A 27,397-nucleotide genomic window follows, 5' to 3' on the forward strand; every position below is an offset into this window, starting at 1 on the left:
CAACGAATTCAACGCCTATTTTACCCAAGTTGGTTCAAACATGGCAGCTAGAATTGATTCGAGTGGTCCACCTGTGGTACACGACTCTGACTATGCTGTTGACTCTGTCCTCGCACTGCACACTGTTACTGAACATGAACTGTACGGCTACGTCACCAGACTGAGAGGAGGCTCAGCTCCAGGGTATGATTGTGTATCAGCTGATTTACTCAAGGACAACTGGGATTCAATAAAACAGCCACTTTTACACATCACTAACATGAGTATCCGGAGGGGAGTTTACCCCGACGCCTACAAAATCGCTAAGGTTGTTCCTCTATTCAAGTCAGGAGACTGCTCTAAGACTTCGAACTTTAGGCCGATCTCATTGCTGAGTGTATTTACCAAGGTTTTGGAAAAAATAATTAAAGACCAGTTAACTAATTACCTTAATCATTATAACATTTTAACTTCACGTCAATTTGGATTTAGGAAATCGAAGAATATCTCTGACGCCTTGTTTGAAGTTAACAAAGATATTAATTTAGCTGTCAATAAAGGAAACAAGGTCGTGCTGGTATTTTTTGATTTAGCTAAAGCCTTCGACTCTGTCGACAGATCAATACTATTAAAGAAAATGGAGTTAATTGGAATAAAAAACGTTTCATTAGCATGGTTTAAATCATATTTTTTAGATAGAAAACAATTTGTAGTCATAAATGGAGTTCAGAGCAATTTAGCTGAAGTAGACTATGGTGTAGTTCAAGGAAGTACCCTTGGTCCTTTATTATTTCTAATATATATAAATAATCTAGTTAAAATCGACATTGAAGGGAAGTTTTATCTCTTCGCAGATGACACTCTAGTATTATTTGAAGGTAAAGACTGGGAAACAGTTTTCAACCTCGCAGAAAGAGGTATTTCAAAAATTAAAAAATGGTTTGATCAAAATGTTTTGACACTCAATGTAGATAAAACTAAATTCATGCCAATCGCTTTTAGTCATCGTGGTGACACACTCATCAATGAGTTAAAAATTCATCCTTGTCCAAATTTTGATCCGGCTTGTGACTGTCCAGTGATAGATAGAGTGCAAAAATATAAATACCTTGGCGTAATTATTGATTATAAACTTTCATGGGCAGATCACGTATCATATCTAAATAATAAACTAAGAAAATATATCTATGCTTTTAACCAGTTACAGCAGATTTTGGAGTTTGAAGAAATCAGAATTGCATATTTTGCTTACGTGCAGTCCCTACTTGACGGAGGAATAATAGCCTGGGGCTGTGCATATGGTTATATTTTAAAGCCATTAATTATCACCCAAAAAGCGATAATAAAAGCAGCCTTAGGCAGGAATCGGCGCTACCCTTCGGATGCTCTCTTCAATGAAATGAACGTTCTTGACATCAGACAATTGTTTATTCGAACCATGACTATTTACATATTCAAACACTCGAATGGCATTTTTGAAAGAGTAACACACGAATACAGAACCAGACATGCACTAGGTGGAGGAATTTATTTGCCGAGACTAAATAGAACTTACTCTACAACAAATTGCTACTATGTTGCTCACACTATCTACAACAATCTGCCCTACAACTTACGCGAAAACTATTTTGGACCACTGGTCAAATACAAAAAACAAATTACCCTATGGCTACAAAGCATTGGGAGATCAACTGCTCAAAATTTACTGATCTCAACCTACAGACAATGAACAACCTACAGGCAACAAATTTACACTCACATCAGCTGATAGAGTGAAAGAACGATTGTATGCTAGCACAGTGCGGCCTTGGCTCCGCCCCAGTGGCTCTGGAGTTTCCCATGTTAACCTTATGAGAAATGAAATTATTGAATCTTAACAGCTGTTTCAATTAAACAAGTTGGTTCTGTTCTGTGATGTTCAATAGCATTAAAGTTACAAAAATTACCAACAGGGTGCAGCACTATTATTTATTTTACATTTATGACAACAGCTAATTTGCAACCAAAAGGTGAGTGAGCGTAGCGAACGAACTTCAACCTGGAGGCGAGTTAGCGTAGCGAACGAGCTAACCTGAAGGCAAGTGAGCGCAGCGAACGAGCTCCAACCTAAAGGTGAGTGAGCGTAGCGAACGAGCTCCAACCTAAAGGTGAGTGAGCGTAGCGAACGAGCTCAAATCCTAAAGGTGAGTGAGCGTAGCGAACGAGCTCCAACCTAAAGGTGAGTGAGCGTAGCGAACAAACTTCAACCAGGACGTGATTGAGCCATGCGAACGAGATAATCTTGAAAATTAAGAAGTTAAACGGGGCAAAGCCCGCGGGTTACAGCTAGTAATAACATAAAATCCTACTTCCTACTAATATCATAGACTAACCAACGTATGTTTTATCTATGCTAATATTATAAATGAGAAAGTTTGGATGTTTGTGACAAGTGAACGCGAAAAATACTGATCGGATTGGGCTGAAATTTGGCATGATGATAGCTCACATTCCCGATTAACATATAGGCATATTCTTATTTCAAAAATCCTTTCGGGCTCCGCCCCAGTGGCTCTGGAGTTTCCCATGATAACCTTATGAGAAATGGAATTATTGAATCTTAACAGCTGTTTCAATTTTAACAAGTTGGTTCTGTTCTATGATGTTCAATGGCATTAAAGTTACAAGGATTACCAACAGGGTGCAGCACTATTATTTCTTTTACATTCATGACAACAGCTAATTTGCAACCAAAAGGTGAGTGAGAGTAGCGAACGAACTTCAACCTGGAGGCGAGTTAGCGTAGCGAACGAGCTAACCTGAAGGCAAGTTAGTGCAGCGAACGAGCTCCAACCTAAAGGTGAGTGAGCGTAGCGAACAAACTTCAACCAGGACGTGATTGAGCCATGCGAACGAGATAATCTTGAAAATTAAGAAGTTAAACGGGACAAAGCCCGCGGGTTACAGCTATTTGAATATAAATATATCTTCTCTAGCTGCATTACGTCTAAGTACTGAAACAGTGGTGCAGCTGAGTCAAATTTCTTTACACCACAAATAGTTTTTAATGTAAGTTTTTGCATTATTACAATTGGTTTAAGTATTGTTGAAAACGTCCCTCCCCAATGAATTAAACCATACTTAAGAGTAGATTCGAACCAGGATAAATATAGCGTTCTAAGAAGTTTAGGAGTAATAAACTGTCTCAAATGAAAGAAATTATAGTTAATTTTTCTACGTTTTTTACATAGTTGATTAACATGTGTATGCCATTTTAAATCTGAATCTATATGAAGGCCAAGATACTTGACCGAATCAACAAAATTAATTTTTGTACAGCAACAATCACGAAAACAAGTAACTAAATGACAACGTAGATCGATCTCTTCTTTCAACGACTCTGTCAAATGAGGTTTGTAAGTAAATATCATTGCATTAGATTTAGAAGTATTGACGATTAATTTGTTTCTTATCACCCAATTTGATATTACGTCCAAATAATTATTAATTTTCATCCTCAGTAAATCATAATTGTTAGCACTGCATACTAAAGATGTATCATCAGCAAAAGCATATATCTTCGATTTAAAATCCATTGATAACATGTCATTAATATAAATTGTGAATAAAATTGGTCCAAGCACTCCCCCTTAAGGGACGCCAAGCCTTTGAGAACATACATCTGAGTAAACGTTTTTTATTTTAACCATCCGTTTTCTTTCATTTAAAAAAGTCTCAAACCACTTAAAACTATTTCCCTGAATTCCATATAACTTTAGTTTATGTAATAATATGTCTTGATTAACTAAGTGAAATGCCTTAGTAAAGTCAAGATAAACTCCTATTGTTGGTTTACGCTCATCAACATGATTAACTATCTCGCTTATGTCTTTCAACTGCTAGGTCAGTATTTTTACCTTTCATGAACCCAAATTGATTATTTGAAAATAAATTGTTATCTGAAAAATATTTAACTAATTGGCTTTTCACACAAGTTTCTAACAGCTTAGCAAAGGTATTTAAAAGTGAAATCGGTCGGTAATTATTCATTTGCAATGGATCAGCTGCCTTATATACTGGAACAATGAGTGCTGTTTTTAGACTAGAAGGAAAGTAACCTAGCTTTATACATAAATTAAAAATGTGACGTAATATTGGGACAAAAATCTTAACATTTTCTTTTATAGTATTTATGGAAATACCATCAAAGCCAACAGACTGTTTATTTGGTTTGCTTAAGATTAAACTTTCTAATTCTACCTCAGTAATTTCAGATAAACGTAACCTTGAGCTGCACGCTAGACCGATATCCGGCATGGCGGGGAATCCCGGCCCATACAATTCTCTAATCAGCTTATCCGGCATACCAGTAAAATAGTTATTGAATGAGTCAACAACTATTTTTTCATTACCCTCAACCTGTACAATTTTATTTTCTATATTAATAGATGTTAGTTCATTTTTTGACTTTCTCATAATAGATTTGAATATATTCCAATAAGACTTTGATGCAGCCCTTTACTGCTTCAATTTTTACTATTAATTTTTACTATTTTTACTATGCCTATTTTTACTGTTAATAGGCCTTAAAAAACTTGATTGCTCAATACATTTATTATAAATATCGTAAAAAACTGTTAGAGATTTATCAACATCCTCACAATCAAACACTGGCATCCAGCTCACTTCAGCCAACCTTCTTTTTAAAATTGAATGATCTACAGCCTTAACTCCTCTTTCAAAGCACTATCACAACTTGTTACGCAATTTACATTAACTCCAGCATGATCAGTAAAGTCATAGTTTTCTAAATTACTATGAAAAATTAAATTAGTCTTACTTCTGATGAATACATGGTCTAAACACTTTACCCAATTTTCTCTCCCCCAAGTTGGCTCATTTATAAACGACTCAAAACCAAATGAGTTCATTATACTTAAATAATCAATAACACTGTTATTTTGTTCTAAAATGCATAAATTTATATCTCCTAACATAATAGCTGTGTTTTTACAATTACTCAAAATACGTTGCAAATCATTGCGGAAAAAATAAAAATCATATTTATAGTTTCTATACAAAGCTATTAAGTCAATTTCAAAAGGTTTATCATTTATGGTAAAAACTAATGTCAGTTTAATTAATTCAACTTCACGTGACTGAAAGCGTTCATAATTTAAAGTTAAATGATTAGAAATATAAATTACCACTCCACCAGTCTATGTGTATAAGTTGAGACACGTTTGTAGAAAACACTAAAAAGGCAATCTTCTAAACAATTTTAAAATATTTACAACTTTAATTATATAGAAATGTTCATAACACAGTAAGTAATTCCATTAGTTGCATAAGCTTTTACGTGAGTCTTTTTAATTAATTGAAAATTAAGTCTGTAATAACTCTTAAAATAGCTCCTGTAATACCGGTACTTGATAATTGCTTGATTTCAAGCAACGAGTACACAAGTTAAAAATTCAACAATGCATTAACATAACAAGCTCTCTTTCACGCTGCAAGACTAGTAAACGGCAGAAGTAAGGCAGAACGGCAGAACTGCGGTATTGGTTTACCATACACGCCTGCAACGATGCGCTGCAAACCGCGCGACGAGTAGCTAAATGAACCGTAGAGTAAGTGAGCCTTATAATATTTGTAGAGGGTTCACTTACTCTACAGATCATTGTGCCAATGAACTGTAGAGTAAGTGAGCCATCTTCTATTTGTGTAATAGTTATCATGAAATAGGCTCGTATAGTATACGAGCCTACTCCTGTAATTTATTTAAATTCAGTATTTTGGCTCGTATACTATACGAGCTTATTCCTGAATTATTCAAGAATTCATACGCTTGGCTCATAGGCACTATGATCTGTAGAGTAAGTGAACCCTCTTAATTTATTTGATATTTTTGATCGGCTCGTATAGTATACGAGCCTGTAGTGCAAGTGAACCTTCAATATTATTTACGAAGCTCGTATAGACTATGATTTGTAGAGTAAGTGAGCCATGTGTTTTAAGAATTACATATTTGGAGGCTCATTGTGTCAATGATTCGTAGAGTAAGTGAACCCTAACCGAAAAAGCGATTGAATTGAAATTGAATTGAAGTGAACGAATGACAGAGAAAAGATAATCTGTTTATAGAAAGGCAGGCATTAATCTATAATATACAAGCGGTAAAAAAATCAATATAATTGATTATCAAATGGAGCAGGATATTATTGTAATATGGGTGACAATATCCAAAGTAGATGCAAACATAGAGGTGTCCATTCCATTGGTTAAAATAAATTGATAGTTGCAGGACCTGAATTTGGACCGTTTCCATAAAAAAAACCTTGACTATGCCACGGCCACCTTTAACTCCAGGCCGCGGCCTTCGAAGTGGCAACGTCGCAAGTGTTGTTGTAACAGCTGTTTTGTTTGGAAGCAGCTAATGGTATTTGTGTATTTACGAAAGATTGGCTACTGGACTATGACAATACTGGTTCCGTTTAAAATGTACGGATACAGTATCGATTTTTAATTCATATTGTTTCGAATTTCAATTCTGCATGTTTTATTTTCAATATTAAAAAAATTTTTTCATAAATTTTAATTTAAATGAATAATACGCTAAATAAAATAGTGAGCTGGGGCCCATTTCATAATAAAGTACAAACTAATATTATTAATAAATCAGCTGATCACCCAATGCAAATCTAATGGAAATTACAAGTTACAAGTTGTAACTTGTAACTTGTAGTTTATTATGAAATGGGCCCCTGGTGTCACCTGTCTGCCATGTTATCTTATGGGACGTGCAACACCACTTGCGACGTTGCCAATTCTATAAGGCCGTGGCCTGTAGTTAAAGGTGGCCGTGACTATGCCCACAGGCGAGGCCATGGCCTGGTAGAATTGGCAACGTTGCAAGTGGTGTTGTCTAGCACTAGACCAAGCTAGACGCCCCATCATAAGATAACGTGGTAGAGAGGTGATACCATCTAATTAATTAGCGTATTATTAATTTCAATTTCAATTTCTGAACATAAATGTATTAAAAGATTGAAAATAAAATATGTAGAATTGAAAACCAAAACATAGTTTAAATTGAAAATCTATTTTTTGTACATTAAATTGGAGTCAATATTTTCATAGCCCAGTAAACAAGCTTTTGTATTCTTAAAAAATACACAAATTACTACTAGCCACCATCAAACAAAACAGCTGTTACAACCCTACTTGTGATTTATTTATTTATTTATTTCCCAACGGATTGCACCTTTTTACAAAATATGTGTGTACAATTGAGATGGCATTTGCAATATTACTAACTAGAAAAGTGATAACAATGGTAATAACAAAGTGATAATAAATAGTAATAGCAAGTAATAACAAATAGTGATAACAATAGTAATAATAAATAGTGATAACAAAAGTAATAACAACGTAATAAATAACTATAAATATTATAACAGAAGAATAAACTAAAAAGAGTATCAACAAAGAATATGAACAGCAAGTTTCAACGATGACAAGACAAATACGCAGATGTGCTGGAGTGTGGTTGCTCAACATAAATCATGGGTGATGTTGCCACTTCAAAGGCCATGGCCTGTGCTATTATGCCAGTGGCGTTGTTAACATATGAAAAATTGCTATGACTATTGCATGTACGGTATAGTGGATGGAATTTGAAAAATAATCATATTAATTTTCTTGACAAACATATAAGAACAGTTTGTATTAAAAAAACATTTCGTATTTTATTTTTTGCTGTGATGATGTTCGTAACTGTTCGATTTCAAAGTAAATAAAATATAATTTTTAGCTATATGTTCACAATAAATTGCATTAGCTACGTCATAGCATAGACAAAAATAATTAAATTCTTTTTGTCTATGGTCATATATAGTAACTTGTTCTGGAGACGCTGCATTGGGAATAAATTATGACCTGTCTAAAGCATTTGGTATGGTTGCTCACACAACTCTTTTAGAAAAACTTTATCTTCTTAGAGCACGGGGCTTAGCTCACGAATGGGTGTCATCCTTTCTTCAGATAAAAACTCAAAAAGTCCGGATACCCTTCGTTAACTCCCAAGGAATTCGTAGTCATGATACCTCTGCTTCGTCTGTTGTAATTCGGGGAGTTCCCCAGGGTTCTATCATCGGTCCAACCCTGTTCTTGCTCTTCATTGATGACTGCCATCTTTTGTATAATATCATTCAAGTTCAAACGTAGATTTTTGTTTATATGCCTACGGCACCTCGCTTATCGTGTCGTACGTCTTGAAGTCGCCACGATGTAAACGTTCCAATTTGTGATATGTGTATATAACAATAGGTATAAACTGTATAAATCTGTAAATAGAACTTCTAGACTCCCTGAAGATGCCACACACAGTGGTGAAATATATTGTAGAAATATAACTTCATCCTGCAAGAACAAAGGCTTACGGTAACTTAGTTCAAAAAATTAAATACTTTTTTATATATGTCTACAGTACTTTTTAGTAACATGGCTGGTCTATGGTAGTACCACTGACTGTATGGAACTAATAATGGTATGAGTCTTAAACTGTGGTAGTACCCATGTCCCATAATATTGTGCTTTTGTTTTTAAAATGTTTTTTTTTGTAATATTTTGGGATGGATTTCAATAAGTCTCCTATAGTTTGTTGTGTCCCGCCTCAAAATGTATGTTCCAATTTCAAATTGTACTTTGAAATATTTCTGAAAACATTATGACCATAGATGAAACATACCTCAAGTCAATGGTATGACGTAACGACTAAATATACCCTCTCTGATCAATAGGAAAATTGCTTAATTTTAGAGAATTGTTTTTTCATGACGTCATTCCTAAATTTCCCTCAGTACAAATAGTATTAGACCAGACTGAATGGGAATGGGACCTTAGGAAAGAGGGGGAGTTAGTTCTCAAACTCACGAAACGAACTAAGATTCAACATTTTCATTGGTCAGCATTCAATATTTTTTCCCAAGTTATGTAGTAGAACCAAAGTAACTTCAGTTGGCTTAGTTGAGAGTTTACGGTCTACTTGGTTCGGTTCTTTCGTTACAGCCATAAACGTTCGAACTTTCCTTGGGGCGTCTGCGCATTTATGCTGGTTAATCTCTGTCCGCTTATTGGCTGTTCGTTTGGTTCGGCATCGGCATTCTTCTTTGCATTTCGCTGATTGTCGGTTTTCGTCCTGTCTGTCTGAGGCTCGTTGTTATTATCACTACGTTTTGGATTCACCTGCGAAGAAATACTGCAGTTTTATAATTTGATGAGTAAATAATATCATTTCTGGTAAGTAAAATGAGGAAATGTTCTATCTATATAAACTTTGCTTTATTATTTGTGTGTTGAATACGTTTCCAAAGGTAAATTGTGAAGGAGGATTTGCCACACCCATTGCAGCAGAAGCCATTTTGACAGATGAAAATCCTTGGTGAACTATCTAACAGATATTTTTATTCAGACTACAAGATAAATTTAAGGAAAATTCTTTGCATTAAGTTTTGTTGCACTTAGCTAGTAATAATAAAATATGTATTTAGCAGCCAAATCATTATTAAACATTACAATTCGCCACTTGAAGATACACACAATTTGTTTATATTGTGGCCACACTAGCCCTATTTACAATTAATTAACTCGTCCAGTACTACAATATAAGTTAACTTGTACAAACAAATTTGGGTTCCCCATCATTCTCAATTGTTTGATGTTAACAATAAATAAAAAATTAAATCGTAACTTATGATTAGGGTGTAAATTTAGTACTAGCCTAGTCCTATGTCCAGCCTAATTTTACTACTTTTTTCGGTACCTACATAGTCAACCTTACCTACTTCAATTAGGCTATTTCAAGACTTCCAATAGACCTAGCTTAGGAGTTTGTAGTTGAGTATAGCTTAGGTTTCCCCTCTTTTTAGTGATTCTTGAATAATTTACACAAAGTAGGCTATCTTACCATTCTAAACGCTTGATGCTAGGGCCTAGGTGTCTATTTTGGTATTTTTTTATATATCGATATACATATATATTGTATCGGTTAACTTATTTCATTTGATATATCAAGTTTGGTTAGTTAGGTTAACCTAACGTAACTAACGGAATGAAATATTTGAAATATAGAATAGTTGAATGAAATCGATATTTTTAATTCGAATGAGTGTAGGACGTAAACTAAATTGCAGCCTCTATTTTTGTTGGGATTACCACCCCATACAAACGTAGCTTAAGTTAAGCCCTACTTAAGCCTAAGATAAGTTAGCCTATCCAAAAACCAAATACCTTAAGATATTACCTTATTACCAAAGCTGTGTTGTTGACCAGCATAGCTGGATAAACTGCGTCAATTTGTAAATATAAATATAAATTATTTACAACAAAAAAATAAAACTTGTATCTTTCAAGGAAACAAATTTGAAAGTTTCAAAAAATAAAATAAAAACTTGGCGGGCTGCACTTTACTTTAGGTCCTACACTCATTCGAATGAAAATATCGATCGATATATTCATTAATCGACTGTTTCATTCGATATATCGTTTGGTTAGTTAAGTAAGGTTAACCTAACCTAACTAACCAAACGATATATCAAATGAAACAATCGAATAATCGATATTTTCATTCGAATGAGTGTAGGACCTAAAGTAAAGTGCAGCCACTTGGCGGGTGACTACGGAGGTGATGTGCACTCTACCATTTGTCATCAAAATACACAAATACACAATAGGAAGATACAAATTTTTGTACAATGGCCCGTGGTTTCAATGGTGGCTTGGACGAGACAATCCTAATTAAATTTATTTAACGATGGAAGTAGGAAAAGAGCATAACTTACAATGATTCAACATGAGTTAACTTTTAAACAACAAAACAATAACTAGGCCTGACTTAATATTGTAGTTGGGTGGCAGACATAATAACTTAGGCCTACTGTACATAAAATGTTAAGTGTGTTTGAGTTCTTTGCATATAGGCCTAACATGAAAACTGGTTGGCCCTGTTTTTTTTTAGGTTACCTATTTTAATTTAACCCTAGATTAGGCTAAGTTACTAACTTAACCACTCGTAAATTTTACAAGCGCTGACAAACAATATGGTTTATCGGGCAAACCGTGCATGCCTCTCCTAACGTGTCAGCCCCCCCCCCCACGTCACTCTAGTCAGTGCTGGTCAGGCTAGCCGGGAGTGAACACGTGTGTCTGTGCAGTTACGTGTAGCCTCCCATTGTGAAAAAATGGGAACGGTTGTTATGCCTAACTGTAGAAGTTAAAAAAGTGTCGTACAAAATAGGCCTACATACTTAACATTTTAAAACAAAATAAAAACACATTTTTATTTATAAATAGGCCTAATACACAGAAAAAAATCTTTTTTTAAACTATAGTAACGTATATGCACCTATGTATATGGGTGAATATTAAATTGAGAGTGAATTTATGTCCCAGCAAAAAAAAAAACTATAGGCCTAAATAAATAAAAAAAAACAACACTTATTTAATTTATTGTTCCATGTATAAATAACATAGGCCATAGGCCTAATTAATACAATTTATTAATGGATTTATCATTAATATTTAACTCTTTGAGGTTGAATTTTTTAAATTTTTCGGCGAGTAGGCCTATAGGTTGCCATTCAAGCAGTCAGGAAAATGGCGCCCGGCAACCTAAACTCGCCGTTTGAACGCAAATATAAACTTTTTTTATTTTTTTTTTTTGGCAAATTTCCCTATCTAGGGAAGTAGCTATTACTGTAGGTCTCATGGTAAGACTTAAGCCCGGGACCGATTTACTTTTTCCTTTTAAGGTCCCCAGAGGCCAAAAACACCATTAAAATTTTGATATATGTACCTATATATATATAGGCCTATTTATGTGTCCGTGAACGCAATAACTTGAGTAGACTAATTTTTGTTCTATTTTGGTGAAATTTGGTTTGAGGTGTAAGGCGGGATAAACTTGAATGAGTTCGAGAACCAATCAGACGATGGGTTTCACAGGGGGTTTTATGGGTCTCATTTTTTACCATCAAAATACAAAATTTCCTAATTTCTCATGTTAGGTAATCTCATGTTTTGTATATGTTGATTTCCATTATGAGTTGTGATAAAAATGTTTATTTTAGGAAATAGTTATTTGATTTTTATGAGATAAAATATTTTGAGTTAAATAATAGCCTACCCTTCAATAATTTAAAAACTTGAATTCAATAGTCAAGATTTATGAGAAAATAAAATTTCCTTAGTAGACCTATACTTAAATATGTTTTTTTTTTTATTTTTTCTCCAATTTTATTGACTTGTCCCATTTAAAAGTCAAAGAGCTAATTAATTACAATATTTTTATCATGTTAAAACTGGGATAAAAGAGCTAAAATTAGTTTCCATGCTCTTTTTATAAGATACAAACACTAAGTTAATTAGTATAAATCTTTTGTATAAAATGTATGAACAATCTATACATCTATATAATACGTGAAGCCGTTTTTTGTTAACGCAACTCCTCCCTTATTTGTGGACCATTTTCAACTTTTAAGGTGTCAAAAGATTCGTCTCAGTAGGTAGTTTTGCAATAAGGTTTTAAAATTCCTACTCTTAAGGGCGTGAGACCCTCTCAAAGGTCGGGGTTTCCCCATAAGAAATACACAGAACAAATTTAAAAACAAAAAACAGCTGTTTATAACAAGAAACTCATTAGCTTTTTGGGAGTAACTGTTATTGTTTGTAATATTCAGTAGGTTAAGACCAAGTTAAACAGTTTTTGTCGGAAAAACAGAAAATGCCTCAAGTTCAAAGAAGATATATTGAAAACGGGAGGAGGAGACGATTAATAATAAGATATCTTATGCGTATGAGGAGAGTAGAAAAAGAGAGGCCTGGTCTAACAGATAAGTTACCCATCCAGATACAAATTCACTTGGTAAGATGAATAATATTTGACAGTTATCGAGTTATGCTATGCAACTTACTTTGGAAGTGAAAAAATATACGAAGCACATAGTGTTTTCACGGTGGTAAAGTAAACTTGCCTAATCACAGATCAAATGAATGCATGCAAGAAATGTTTACTTCTGACACTGACAGATCGAGAAATTTCAAAACATTTAGTAGAAACTATAATAATGCCACAATCTTTTGACACCTTAACGTTGAAATTGGTCATTTGCTATTGAAAGTAATAGTGGCAATATTTACCAAACATAAGTGAAGGAATTAGTGTTAATGTATTTAACGATTGAGTAGTTACTGTCAAGTTTATTTATATGACTCAGGAGATGCAAATAATATGCTTTTCAAAAAGAGAAAATGAAAATTGATATCCAAATTTTATAGCTACAAGAGTTATCCAACCTAATTCGACATATGAATCCATACTTTCAAACCTCTGGGAGAGGTATAAAAAGAGGAAATCCACTGAACAACGTGAGAACGTTCTGATACGGGGCATATACTGTGACTGACAGACAACACGTTAAAATACTTTCAATGATGTGTACTTTCAACGTGTGTACTTTCAATGATGTTGCTGCTTTAGCCTATTCAAAGCAGATTATGGCTGTCCCGTTGGTAATCCAGAGTTTGTGGGTAAAAATGGAGCACATAAATGGTTGATATCACCCAACTTTTCAGGATTCTCTAGGGAGAAAATTCGTTTGATTAGAGGGAAGTCTCAAATGAAATAAATAAAATGACCCAAACTTAAATTACTTAACACAGGCTAACTTGTAGCATGTTAACTCGAATTGAAGCAGATCGTTTAGCATTCATTAGAAGTTATCAGTTAAAACTGAGAGCAGAAATAATGTAGGTGAACCTTTTACGACGCAAATAGAGATATTTAAAATTAGTTTCTAACAAGTGTTTAAACAACTCTAAGATGTAACTAGAATTACTCGAATTTAAGCATAACATTTTCCTCGGAGTTATGTTTCATAAATATGGGTTCTCTAAATAAATATGGGTCCATAAATATGGGTTTATGGGTTCTCTAGTATAAAATATTATAGTTGTAAAATTTACTTAATGGTTAGTAATCTAGGGCTAAAAAATCTTACACCATCAGCTTAATTATTAAATGTCAAACGTATGCAACATATTTTTTTTCTCTAACTAAACATACCTAAAGCTACAAAGCTCTATAATTTAAGAGTTAAAAGCCTTGTAACTTACTCAAACACAACACCCATATCTTATCTTTAGTTGTATCAAAATTGTTCGTTCATAAAAAAAATTGTTTGAAGACTTATTTCCTACTAATTAATAAGCTTATTCTTTTGTTTACTCTTTTTTTTTGGGAAAGGTATACCTACATTATAAACTTGAATTTCTTGTGGATTAAGACTTCATGGTTAATTACTTCATCCAAAATTAAAATTCTTAAAGTTTGTCTAGCACAAAAAATCTAAATTATGACTTTAAAAATCAAAAGACAAATTGTGAGTTTTTTGTAAGCAATAAAGTTATGTTTTTTTTTAAACTTAAAATTGATTACAGGAATAGCCTACATTATTGCTTTGTAGTTACATTAGCCTACATATTATAATTTTGTAAATGGTTTGTGATGTCATGTAAGTAATTGTGATTAGAGTGTCGTCTTGCCATCAATTGACATATGATTAGCATCACTCTTGCCAAATTAATTTGTAAATCATTTTCTACATTTAAATAAAAATCCCCACTCACTATAAATAGTTTATACATTATTTTTCCATTTAAACAACTATTAAAAAAAACATGTTTTACAACTGTGACTATTATAGTCACTCTGCTCTATTTATTTCCCCCGGTTGCAGTGATACCACCTGTTTCTTTGTAAAAAGAAAATATCCCACTTGCTCTAATTTCTTTGAAAAATACTGTATTTTGGCAGTTTTGTGGCGTTCATGTTGCATCTGACTTGACTTGGCTCAACATTTTTGTTCACTTGAATGCAAAGGGTAAATTTAATTGATCCATTTGTAATACAAATTCATTTATTAAGTTAAATGAAAGTTTTGAATTTTATCTTTCAATTGGTAGGCCAATACAAATAATTCAATTTAACTGTTTTCAAACATATTTACTTGGAGTAAAGAAAAACCAAACCAAACGCTTACCAAACTATTATAGTCTCCGCCACTACAGACACCATCTTACGTTTGACTATTAGCCTTCAGTCATACTGCCAGTTGAAGGGTTTATTTGTTTCATAATGTAGGTAGACTTAAAATTTACACTAAATTCCATTAAAATAATATTAAAATTATGTTTCCACTTCTTGTAGTGAATTTAACTTATTGGGAATAAACTATTACCATAGATCTTATGGTAAGATCTAGGTCCCGGACTGATTTACTTGTTTGTAGGCCTTGTGGATATTTTGATATTTATAGGCATGCACTGTAGATGCGATGCTCCATGGTATGGATTAATGTCCACACTAGTGAGTAGGCCTACTACGACTATCGTCAGTACTATCCTGATAATTATAGGCTACCAATTTGTTAATTACAAGGAAAAGATTTGATTCGGATTTCACTATAAACTGTAGGTCCCTTAGTTGCCATTAGCTGTATGGGCTATTAATTAACAGCTGTGTCTAAGGAACATATCGGTCTTAGTCACTAACAAGACTACAAGATCGCGCCACTCATCCTACACTCATCCTTCACTCATATTTGGGTTAAAATACGCACATAGTGGCGTCCCCATCTTAAAAATTGATTGAATTGATTGATTGATGTTCCCAGGGTTTTTCGAATATGTGCAAGCAAATAAATAGTCTATATAAAAATAAACATTTTAATCATGCAGTATCTACCAGTTTGATTATGTATGTTATTTCTTTCCTGCATCCAGTCTGCCCAAATTTAACCCAAACTGACATAGGTACTTTAAACACCCATACAGTCACTTTATGACTTTGGCTAGCCTAGTCTTGTCTTTTTTTTAAGTTTAATTATTTAAAAATGCTTTTAACTTTTAACTTTGTGTCAAGGACAAGATGGATCAGATCACACCCAAGGAGGTGAGGATCCTAGAGACTGCTGAGGACATCCAGGAGCGAAGAGAACAAGTCCTCACGAGATACAGCGACTTTAAGTCTGAGGCTCGTGCCAAGCGCGAGAAACTTGAAGACTCTCGCCGATTCCAGGTAATCATGAGAACGTTTATTTTATCAATAAATAAACGCTAGCAATAGGTAATGGTGTGAAAAATAATTTGGAGTTTGGATCAGGCTACAAAACTTAACTCATGGTAATCTTCAATATTGTGATTTAGTGAGAAAGTAATTTTATATTACTATTTACATTCTTGATTTCCTATTGAATTTAGTCCCCTGATGTGATTTACTCAATATACTATATATATTTTTGAAATAGAATTTTTGCCTAACATTATCTTTTTCCTTGCAGTACTTTAAACGAGATGCTGACGAACTTGAATCATGGATTTACGAGAAGCTCCAAGCTGCTTCAGACGAGAGCTACAAAGATCCTACAAATCTGCAGGTAAAGGCAATATTGACAATGAAATGGAAAATTAACATTATTGTCTCTTGAAGGAGTGTCGATATATCAAATCAAGAACATTTATTTATTTTCAATAGTTTATCTATAGAAGCTATGTTTTTCTAAATAAAACTATTAGAATAGCTTTACCAGCATGTTAGTTTAAAAAGTGGAACTTAATTAAATTGCATAGTCTGAAAGGTTAACAATTGTTTATTCTCAGGATCTATGTAAATGATATAGTTGATCACAATGATCAACACACAAACTGTTTCCCATCTGAATCTAGAAATATTTGCAGATACTGATAGGCTACACAAGTTTAAATTGAATAACGGGATTTAATAAACTGGCAACTGCCCAACCTTAAACATTTAAATGGCAACCTTTCCAGAAAAAAAAACTGAAACGACTATTTAGGCTTTCTTAGAAATGCAAATGTAATTAAGTATTTTACATTGAATTACATAGTTATGGCTGTTATTAATTAATTAAATTACTATCATCCATTAGAGCGCTAACATAACAGACAGATGTTTTGTTAGAGTTCCATTGGATATGTTTAATAAAGGATGTCAAAGTCAAAAGTCAAAGTACTTATTTGCACATAACATTTATGAGTTACAGCAAGTAAACATCAAACTGGTGCATCGTCATTACATTTCTAAAAAAGAAACAATACAACTAGCTATGACACAAATAAACATCTAAATATTTAACAAATTCTTCAACACTATATACACTTAAGTCTAGGAGGAGTCGCTTGAAATAAGACTTATATATAATTAAACCTAGCTGCTTTACATGGTTCAGTAACTTATTATTCATTATTTTACCCAGCACAAAAGTTGAATTAATTGTCCTTCGATTAATCTAGTACCTACAATAGTTATTTACTGACCTGAGGGATGGGTGTTTTAGGCTAAGATCCAGAAGCACCAAGCATTTGAGGCAGAGGTTGCAGCACACAGCAATGCTATCGTAGTGCTCGACAACACCGGCAAAGAGATGATCAACCAGAACCACTTCGCCTCCGACATCATCCGCAAGAGGCTTGGTAAATGTTTTCACACATACAGTATTTAATTTTCTGTTTAAAAAGTTTTAGTTGCAATTCAGATGTTGGTTGGATGAAATATCATTAGTAGGTCTATTCTTTTAATTCAAAACATCCCCATACTGTAAGTCAACAATAATTGTTAGTTTTCACTTATAATAATGAACTTATGTCAATTGCATGTTTTTAAAGGTAATAGTACTTCTTTATTTTCTATTTTTTGTCTATTCATGTAATTAAAACTGATTGACCAATGTAAATTATTAACTTACCGGAGCTGGATGTAGAGGGATTGAATAAGTGGTAAAGTTGAGTAACCTGAAAATAATAAGAAACCATTGTAAACATGCTAAAAATCATTACTGTAAAACTCCTCGTATCCGGCCAACATGGGACCGAGCACCTGGTCGGATAAACCAACCTATTATTAAAACGATAATTTGTATGATAACAACTTGTGGTTGGTTAAAAGTAATGTAGTCTCTTTTTGGCATCTACTTTTGAGTAGAGAACCCACTAAAAATGTATATGAACAGGAAACAGATAAACCGTTCAAATCATAGAGACTACTTGTTCAGCCGTGGGAAATATTTTTGGTATCAATTCCGGGAAGTGACCGGATAAACTGAGGACCGAAAATTCAGAGGCCGGATATTAGGGGTTCTACTGTAATTTTATAGGGTTTCTCTGTTATCAACCCTTCTCGAGACGTTTGGTGTGTTGCTAGCCTAGTGGTTAGCATCTCAGACTTTGGTGCGGGAAGGACAGTTAAATTCCCGGCATATCCACAACACATGGGTTTCTCTAAAAGAAATTAAGTACTTTCTCTCGTAACTATTCAAGTGAAAATTCCGCTGGCTTAGACATAAAAAATTAAGTTAGTTTTCAATCAAAACGACAAACTTTTTACATTTTGAAGTCCACTACCACAAATAACGTACATATAAATCCATATTACAGTAGTACGCTGTGGGTCATGGGACGCACGTAATGTGAGGATAGCAACTCCTTTGTGGATAGCAATTTTGAACGGTTTGTATGGTGTTTTGCAGAGGAGCTGCACAGACTGTGGGAACTGCTGTTGTCTAAGCTGGCAGAGAAGGGTATGAAGCTGCAGCAGGCTCTGGTGTTGGTGCAGTTCTTGCGACAATGCGACGAAGTCATGTTTTGGATCAATGACAAGGTATGTCCATTGTCATGTTGTGAGCAGGTGATGTAGTGTAAGTTCAATTCTTGTCATATTCATGACATGTGTTTTTTTAATAATCTTAAATTGGATTACCTGACTAGCTCAAGTGACTCATTGTCGTACTTAGAAGTACAGAACTGTTATTTTTGCAATTTATAGGTGAATGCGTTAGGACAAGCTGCTGATTTCATGGGAGATGACTTAAACTCTTAATAGGGTTTGTAAAAATTTGTCAGTTTTGTTTGTTTGACTTGCTGCTAGCTTTATAAGTAATTATTGTTCCAAGGTTAAGCTGTAACCAAAGCAAATTTAAAGTTGATTAACAGAATAACTTTTGGTTGACAGGAGACATTTGTCACCACGGATGAGTTTGGCCACGACCTTGAGCATGTGGAGGTTCTCCAGCGCAAGTTCGACGAGTTCCAGAAGGACATGGCATCTCAAGAGTATCGAGTTACTGAGGTCAATGAGTTGGCTGATAAGTTGGTGCTGGATGGACACCCAGAGAGAGACGTCATACTGAAGCGCAAAGAGGTTTGTGACTGGATTAACTTCTTGACTTGTTCAGAGAGTATTTGGATATCTTTAGAATTCTATGGTACTGTGTTATGTGTGTACGTACATGAAGAAAATCAATTGGTTTTGTCTTAATTTGAGTCACTTTTTGGATGAATAATTTTTATAAAAATAATTTCACTCAGGCAAATTTTTAAATATTGCTTTTGCTATTTAAAGGCTAGTAAATAACCATAAAGCTAAAATTATAGCTAAGCATAGATTATGAAACATGTTTTCAGGTATATTTTTCTTGGGGTACCATCACCTTCATAATCATACATGTACAAATACGTAGAATAGAATACTATATGAAATTAGATACAATTTAAATCTTATAAACTTTAGTTTGCAGTTTGCATAGAAAACTATATTATTAGGTTACAAAACTTGCAAAATTGACACAGAATGTAATATTTTTATTTTTAAGAATCTATCAAGAAAATCTATATGTGTTTCCGTTTTTTAATTGTCAATAATTCAATGGTTGTAAATAATTTACTATTGTTTTTTATTAAAAATGATATTTTCTGGTGACAGGAGCTGATTGAAGCGTGGATGCGGCTGAAGCAGCTGGCGTTGATGAGACAAGAGAAACTGTTTGGAGCACACGAGATCCAGCGACTGAACAGAGACGCTGACGAGACTGTTGCTTGGATCGCCGAGAAGGACGTTGTTCTCTCTTCTGATGACTACGGCAGAGATCTTGCCACAGTGCAAACACTACAGGTGAGTTTGATGGTTGAACTAGGTAATTTATTATGTATTCATTAAACTAAAAAATGTTCATTACTATGTTAGTGTACCTTTGAATCATATCTTTTTTTTCACTATACTTTGAATTACTGTTGTTTCTTAGTTTACTATTGTGTGGTCGTTATCATATCAATGAGTTTCTCTATGGTTTTGTACTAGTTTGGTTTAGTTTTTACACAGATTTAAAAATAAACTCAATTTGAGGATTTTGATTTTGTAGTAGAGTTGTTTCACAATGAATATTTTGCTGTTTATTTTTGTGCTTATGATTTCATAGCTTTTATACTTTTATTGATATAATCCATTCATACTGTTAATTGAGCTTTTATTGTGTACCTGTTAGTTCCTTTGCTCTAATTTTCTAAGTTTACGATAATATAACATGGTAATGTGTATGCTGTGTGTTGTAGCGCAAACACGAGGGAGTGGAGAGAGACTTGGCTGCTCTAGAGGACAAGGTAGTCACTTTGGGACAGGAGGCTGACCGTCTGTGTGGCATCCATGCGGACCACGCTGATCAGATACAGGTATGTTACACCTACACCTGACATGCTCGTCTCTGTGTGAAACAATTAGGTCATCACACTTGTTTTACTGAAACAGTATAGTTGAGTTTTATCAAACATTTAAGATTTACAATTCCAGTGAAAAAGCACAGTTCAAAATACTGAAAGCTTTACAGTGTAGGTATCAAAGAGCAGTGTTTGTGTTGAATTAGTTGTAAAAGTCCATGGCATTGCTATTGGTATTGATTTATTAGATTTCTTATTTTAGTAAAGAATTTAATTTAGTAGGTTTTAATTACTGTATCACTTACTTTATAAGTTTTTTTGGAACAAGTGTTCAAGACATTCCTCACGAAGTATATAATTAAATATGTAGTCCAGACTTGTATGTAGTATTAAAATTAGTAAATTGGGATCAATTGAAATGTTGATATCAGAACATGTGAACATTGTACTTGACTAGGAGTTTCTCGAATGGAGGAACACACAATGAACCACTGATTTCCTTATACGCTGTGTATATACATTCCAAATACATATTGTAACTCAAAGGAGATGTATAATAATGAGGTTAAGTCTTGACGCAATACTGTACTCAATATATATATATGAATATAGATTGATTCATTGATTGACAGGCAAAACGTGCCGAGATTGTTGCCTACTGGGAACGCCTGACGGCTAAAGCCAAGGAACGCCGACAGAAGCTGGACGAGAGCTACTGTCTACACCGCTTCCTGGCAGACTTCAGAGACCTTATCTCTTGGATCAATGACATGAAGGCGATCATCTCTGCTGACGAGCTGGCCAAGGATGTGGCTGGTGCTGAGGCTCTGATAGAGCGACACCAGGAACACAAGGTGAGGGTTATCAGGTTGGGTGATAAGAATGTCCGGCAGGAATCATAAGGGCCACACAGGATGGTTGTGTTGTGGCTGTGGAGGAGACTTAGGAGTGATAAGGGGATATGATGGGTTTCTTAGTACCCTGGGACTTCACAATGACAGGGTTATTGACACTGATATGAGTCACAGGATACAACCAAAGTTTTCAAAAAGTAGTTCTGGATTGGTGTTAAGTGAAAATGCTCGGAAGCTAACTTGCCCATAAGGTTAGGTTAGGCTAGGTTCAGAGGTCTCTCTCTTACTCCAACCTTCTTGACTCCCCACCCCATCTCCATAAAATGTTTGAATAGACATAAGCCTTCCCTCCCACACCCAGTAAGGTCTTAGAGTATCAGTATTGGCCACACTTTATTACAGTACATTGTAATAACATTCTGTTTATAGCTATGCTAGTGGCCTACCACCAAAGGGATCTTCCAAAGGGAGATCTATTTATAAAGAGTTAAGGGTTTGCATTTCCTTGGAATATTTATGAATATGCTTTTCAATTTTACTCCCAGATCTTAAATGCCTCTTTGTATCAAGTATTGTGGTGTGCAGGGTGAGATTGACGCAAGGGAGGACAGTTTCCGCAGCACAGCGGAGGCCGGCCAGGTGTTGTTGGAGAGACAGCACTATGCTGCGGAGGAGGTGAAGGAGAAGCTGGTGGTGTTGGCTTCAGAGAAGACATCCCTGCTGCAGATGTGGGAGGAACGGCGTATTCTGTACGAGCAGTGCATGGACCTGCAGCTCTTCTACAGGGACACTGAACAAGCCGACACCTGGATGGCCAAGCAGGAGGTAGGCCTCAACTTGCTAGCAACAATATTCATTACATGTTTTCTTGAAGGGAAATACTTAAGGTATTCATGATCCCTGGGTAAGAGAACAGTGGCAGCCAGCCTTTGACATTAGTCTTTTAGTTGTCAATATTCCCAGGAGTTTTTGCAATCCTCTCATGATCAGCTATAGTATTGTAAATGTTTTAGCCATTAATGTTTGAGTATGAAGATACTTATTGTTCCCAGATAAACCTGTTAAAAATACATGAAACTAGTACCTCAACTCACAATCTGATTTTTTATATAGATGAATATTCTAAAGCATATATATCCGTGACTGGAATTTATTTTTATTTTTTATGTATAACACCTTCAGGTTATTTTACTCAATTTGTTGATACAGTGTTGTTATTAATCTTTTTGGTACAGTACTCTTGCTCATCCGGACTAATGTGGCGGACGTCCGGTCCGGATTACGAAAAATCCGGACTATCGAGAGTCGAGCAAATACACAGTACTGTATATAGCCGTTTTTTCAATTTAGTTCCAGGTCCACAGTAATGATAGCCGGGCATATGCACTTCCACCGGTAATAATCTTTAAGCCACACTACATTATTTTGATTAACTTCCCACGCAAGGATTTAGTCCAGAAAACAGCTGTTTGCCGCCAGCTTATTCAAATGGGGTTTCATTGCGTAATACTGTTCTGCAATGAGTTTTACCGGACACCAATCAGCTGATTATACTGTATTTGCGTGGCAATGATTGGTTATAAACAAAAACATAACCTCTCTTAGAGGTTATATTTAGTGATTTTTAGTCCTTTAGATGGTGGAAATATTATAAGGATTTGTACGGATTTAGTAGTATGGCGTAAAATATCGTACGTAACTCGTCCAAAATGTGTTTACCGGACTCGTATGGTAATCCCGTACTCGACTTCGTCTCGCACGGGAACGACCACACTCGTCCGGCAAACACCTATTTTCAGGACTAGTAACGTAATATACTATTACGGTTGAATTTTGTTCCAGGTCCACAGTAATGATAGCCCGGGCATATGCACTTCCACCGGTAATAATCTTTACGGCTGAATTTTTTCCAGGTCCACAGTAATGATAGCCCGGGGATATGCACTTCCACCGGTAATAATCTTTTCGGCCGAATTTTGCTCCAGGCCCACATTAATGATAGCCCGGGCATATGCACTTCCACCAGTAATAATTGTTTCGGCCGAATTTTTTGTTCCAGGTCCACAGTAATGATAGCCCGGGCATATGCACTTCCACCGGTAATAATTGTTTCGGCCGAATTTTGTTCCAGGTCCACAGTAATGATAGCCCGGGCATATGCACTTCCGGTATAATTTTTTCGTCCAAATTTTGTTCCAGGTCCACAGCTTGGGCATATGCACTTCCACCAGTAATAATTGTTTCGGCCGAATTTTGTTCCAGGTCCACAGTAATGATAGCCCGGGCATATGCACTTCCGGTATAATTTTTTCGTTCGAATTTTGTTCCAGGTCCACAGTAATTATAGCCCGGGCATATGCACTTCCGGTATAATTTTTTCGTTCGAATTTTGTTCCAGGTCCACAGTAATGATAGCCCGGGCATATGCACTTTCACCGGTAATAATTTTTACCGCCGTATTATCCGATTTTTTTCATTATTTGAGGTAGTCTCGGTCCCATTTCACTTAGATAATCGGATTTCTACTGTACTGGGCCGCTAAAAAAAAATCACGATTGCCGATCCGGACTACCGGGAGTCTCGGACAAGGCCGATCCGAATGAGCGAGAGCCTACTGTACTAGTAATTAGAAGTTTGTCGATTCTATAATTATTAAGTTAAGTCAATAGCTTTTGGATATATGGAAACCAAACCTAGCTGTCTTTTATTACATAAATGTTCAAGGCTAAAGAAACAGTTGGTCTCAGTTAGTAACAAAAAATAAACCCCTTACTCCATTCCACACCTTCGTATGTGTATTAAAATGTGCCCAGTTTTGTCCCCACCTTAATTGGTAGTGATAATTGGCTTATCTAATTAAAAACATTTGTGTAAATAATTTATTTGATTCGTTAGGCTTTCCTTGCCAATGAGGACTTGGGCGATTCGTTGGACTCAGTCGAAGCTTTGATCAAGAAACACGAGGACTTTGAGAAGTCTTTGGCCGCTCAGGAAGAGAAGATTAAAGCTCTGGATGAGTTTGCCACCAAACTGATTGAGGGCCAGCATTACGCTGCAGACGATGTGGCGCAGCGCCGAGCTATGGTGAGTTGATAGTTGTCGTTTTATGAACAAATTTAGACTGTGATCATATCAAATATTGCAATCACTGTGTATCCTGTTGAACAAATTTCAGAGCTAAGCCTACATTTTCATAGATAAAAAATTGGCCTATCTCAAATGTAGGTTTTTACTTTCTCCCCCTATACCATAGTATATGGAGAAAGTATTGTTTTCGTCAAAATTTTCGAGTTTGAGTTTTGAGTGGATATATTCGTTTTGGGTCCCCCTGGACCCAAAAAAGTGGTTTTCGAAGTGATGTCTGTGTGTGTGTGTGTGTGTGTGTGTGTGTGTGTGTCTGTGTGTCTGGATGTGTACAGAGCTAGAGACTACACCTGTGGTCCGATTTCGATGAAATTTGGTATGTAGGTTCTAATCCATGGTATCTCCAGGTGTTTTTTTCATTTTTTTGAAATTTTGATTTTTAATGGGGATTTTCCCATAAAAACCCATAAAAAACAGGAAAAATCGGATTTTCTCAAAAATGGCCCGAACGATTTTGATAAAAATTTAGTATGTTGTAGCCCTTTAAATTCTGAACAAAATGGTACAAATCCCATTTCTGTAAAAATTACGGTTCAAAAGTTATGGTAAATTATGTTATTTTCCCATAAAAACCCATAAAATAACGAAAAATAGGGTTTTAGACAAAGATCCGGTTTTGATTTAACATAGTATGTTATGGTCCTTACAATTTTGATAGTTTTTTTTTTCACTTTTTAGAAATTTTTATTTTTAATGGGGATTTTCCCATAAAACCCCATAAAATAACGGAAAAATAGGATTTTCCCAAAAATGGCCCGAACGATTTTGATAAAAATTTAGTATGTTATAGTCCTTTATATTCTGAACAAAATGGTACAAATCCCATTTCTGTAAAAATTACGATTCAAAAGTTATTGTAAATTATGTTATTTTCCCATAAAAACCCCATAAAATAACGGAAAATCAGATTTCCCCAAAATTGGCCCGAACGATTTTGATAACAATTTAGTATGTTATAGTCCTTTAAATTCTGAAGAAAATTGTACAAATCCCATTTCCGTATATTTACTCTCACCGCTTACACATGATAAAGGTTGTTGACAAACTTATGGGAGAAAGTATGTGTCAGAATGCTGATACCGTTTATTTATTATTGTGAAGGATACAACTTTTGTTCTCAGTAGTGTTGTAAACCATATTCATTTTTCACAAAATTGTCGCTCTTTACCTTTGTATTTAATTCAAAGGAGTAATATGGTATGCACATATAGAACAGTATGATATTAACTGTAAGAACGGTATTATGGTGTTGCTAAGTTCATATCAACAAATTGTGTTTTCAACAGGCTATGCCATCATCAGTTTGATCAGTACACTCCCAGGTCCAATTACTGAGATAAAAAAAAACAAACATAAGTTTTAAATCAGTGTTAAACATTTTTGATTTTATCATCATGGTTATCTTTTGAAGACATTTTACAGCAATATGTATTTTGTCCAAATTTTAGTATCTTTTTCAATCAGCATTTAAGATCTCACATTGTGCTCTTGAGTACGTAGCTTTGTAATTTAACACACAACCATTGATCAGTGACAACATTGATCTTGTGAATGCTTTGTGATTGGCAGCTGCTGGAGAGACGCTCTGTTCTGCTGGAGAAGTCTTCACAGAGACGAGCCATCCTGGAGGACGCGTACAGACTGCAACAGTTTGAGAGAGACTGTGATGAGACCAAGGGCTGGATCAACGAGAAACTCAAGTTTGCCACTGACGACAGCTACTTGGTACGCAGTTTTATGATAAGTAGTTTAACTCAAATTTTGTAATGCTACTATCAATGAGAATTGTTTACCTTAAGTTGTCAATATTTTCTTTCTTGCAGTAATAAGATGATCTTTTGTTGTAAACACTTGAATGTTTATAGAGCACTAGGGCATAGGTTTTAGATTTTAGTAAGGATAACATGATGTATGGAAAAGATCCCAGACTTCATCTCTTACCAACTTAACTCACTCTTGTTTGAAAGTGCTGTCAGTGACAGTAAAATATTCTCATTTTTGTGTGTCCTGTGCTAGAGTGGACTTTTTCTCATTCGGGTTAGTCTGACCAAAATCCTTAAACATTAACATCAATGTTTTAATTTGAGTTATTATTATCTTTCTGAAAATTTAAAGAAAGACAATTTGTTGTTTACAAAATACTTACGACAAAAGAGATTAGGTTGTGTGATTTAAAAGAATGTACCAATGATTCGACCACATTATAGGTCTAAGTGCTACTAGGGTAAAATATAAGTGCATAGTTGTGTATCCACTTGTAATTAGCTAACAAACTAATATTTTGTATAGATTTATTCCAATTAGTCTATTCCAGAAGATTCATAACATTTATTTTAAGTTGCTAACTATTTATTCAATTGTAGTTATTTTTACAAAATTTATGATTGTTTCAGGACCCTACAAACCTGAATGGAAAAGTTCAAAAACACCAGAACTTTGAACAAGAATTAAACGCTAACAAGTCCCGAATGGAAGAGATCACTTCCACCGGACAAGAACTGATTGAAGCTCGTCACTATGCCACAGGTAAAAAGAGTTAGTAGTTTTTAATAGTAATAAGTGTTACATATTTACTTGTCGAGTATTTAGTAAACAAGAAGAAAAAACTGTAGTCTGTTTTTCTATAGATGCATTTGTGGGAGTTTCATTTTCAAAACTATCCCTTGAGAAATTACGAGTTTTTTATGACATCCAAGTTTTCTAAGGGGAGATGCAGTTATCACGGTCAGCTGTGCCCGTGTTTATGTCCATGTTATTACAGGTGGGGGAGGGGGGTCTGTCCCGATTTTTCCCAATCCAAAGGTGGCAACCCTGATGTAGTGTGTGTTGTATTGTGTGTATTGTATGATTTCTGTGTGTATTGTAGTGTGTGCTGGATC

General features: G+C 34.9%; 1 protein-coding gene across 4 annotated transcripts in view; it reads left to right on the forward strand.

Moving 5' to 3' along the window:
• Positions 1 to 9,136: 9,136 nt before the first annotated feature.
• LOC128991620 (spectrin alpha chain-like) overlaps positions 9,137 to 27,397 on the forward strand; it is a 48,716-nt gene continuing 30,455 nt past the window's right edge. For all 4 annotated transcript variants that reach the window (XM_054414662.1, XM_054414663.1, XM_054414664.1 and 1 more), the window contains exons 1-13: positions 9,137 to 9,258; positions 15,938 to 16,093; positions 16,356 to 16,451; positions 17,373 to 17,508; positions 18,561 to 18,691; positions 19,043 to 19,231; positions 19,793 to 19,981; positions 20,419 to 20,535; positions 21,153 to 21,374; positions 21,960 to 22,199; positions 24,270 to 24,458; positions 26,088 to 26,243; positions 26,912 to 27,044. In XM_054414662.1, the coding sequence (XP_054270637.1) occupies positions 15,944 to 16,093; positions 16,356 to 16,451; positions 17,373 to 17,508; positions 18,561 to 18,691; positions 19,043 to 19,231; positions 19,793 to 19,981; positions 20,419 to 20,535; positions 21,153 to 21,374; positions 21,960 to 22,199; positions 24,270 to 24,458; positions 26,088 to 26,243; positions 26,912 to 27,044 (1,948 nt within the window). In that variant the 5' untranslated portion in view covers positions 9,137 to 9,258; positions 15,938 to 15,943. The remainder of the gene's footprint in view (positions 9,259 to 15,937; positions 16,094 to 16,355; positions 16,452 to 17,372; positions 17,509 to 18,560; positions 18,692 to 19,042; positions 19,232 to 19,792; positions 19,982 to 20,418; positions 20,536 to 21,152; positions 21,375 to 21,959; positions 22,200 to 24,269; positions 24,459 to 26,087; positions 26,244 to 26,911; positions 27,045 to 27,397) is intronic.

Source organism: Macrosteles quadrilineatus, unplaced genomic scaffold, assembly GCF_028750875.1.
Source record: "Macrosteles quadrilineatus isolate MER2022 unplaced genomic scaffold, UCM_ALF_1.0 Scaffold_4__1_contigs__length_99947679, whole genome shotgun sequence".
NCBI lineage: Eukaryota > Metazoa > Arthropoda > Insecta > Hemiptera > Cicadellidae > Macrosteles > Macrosteles quadrilineatus.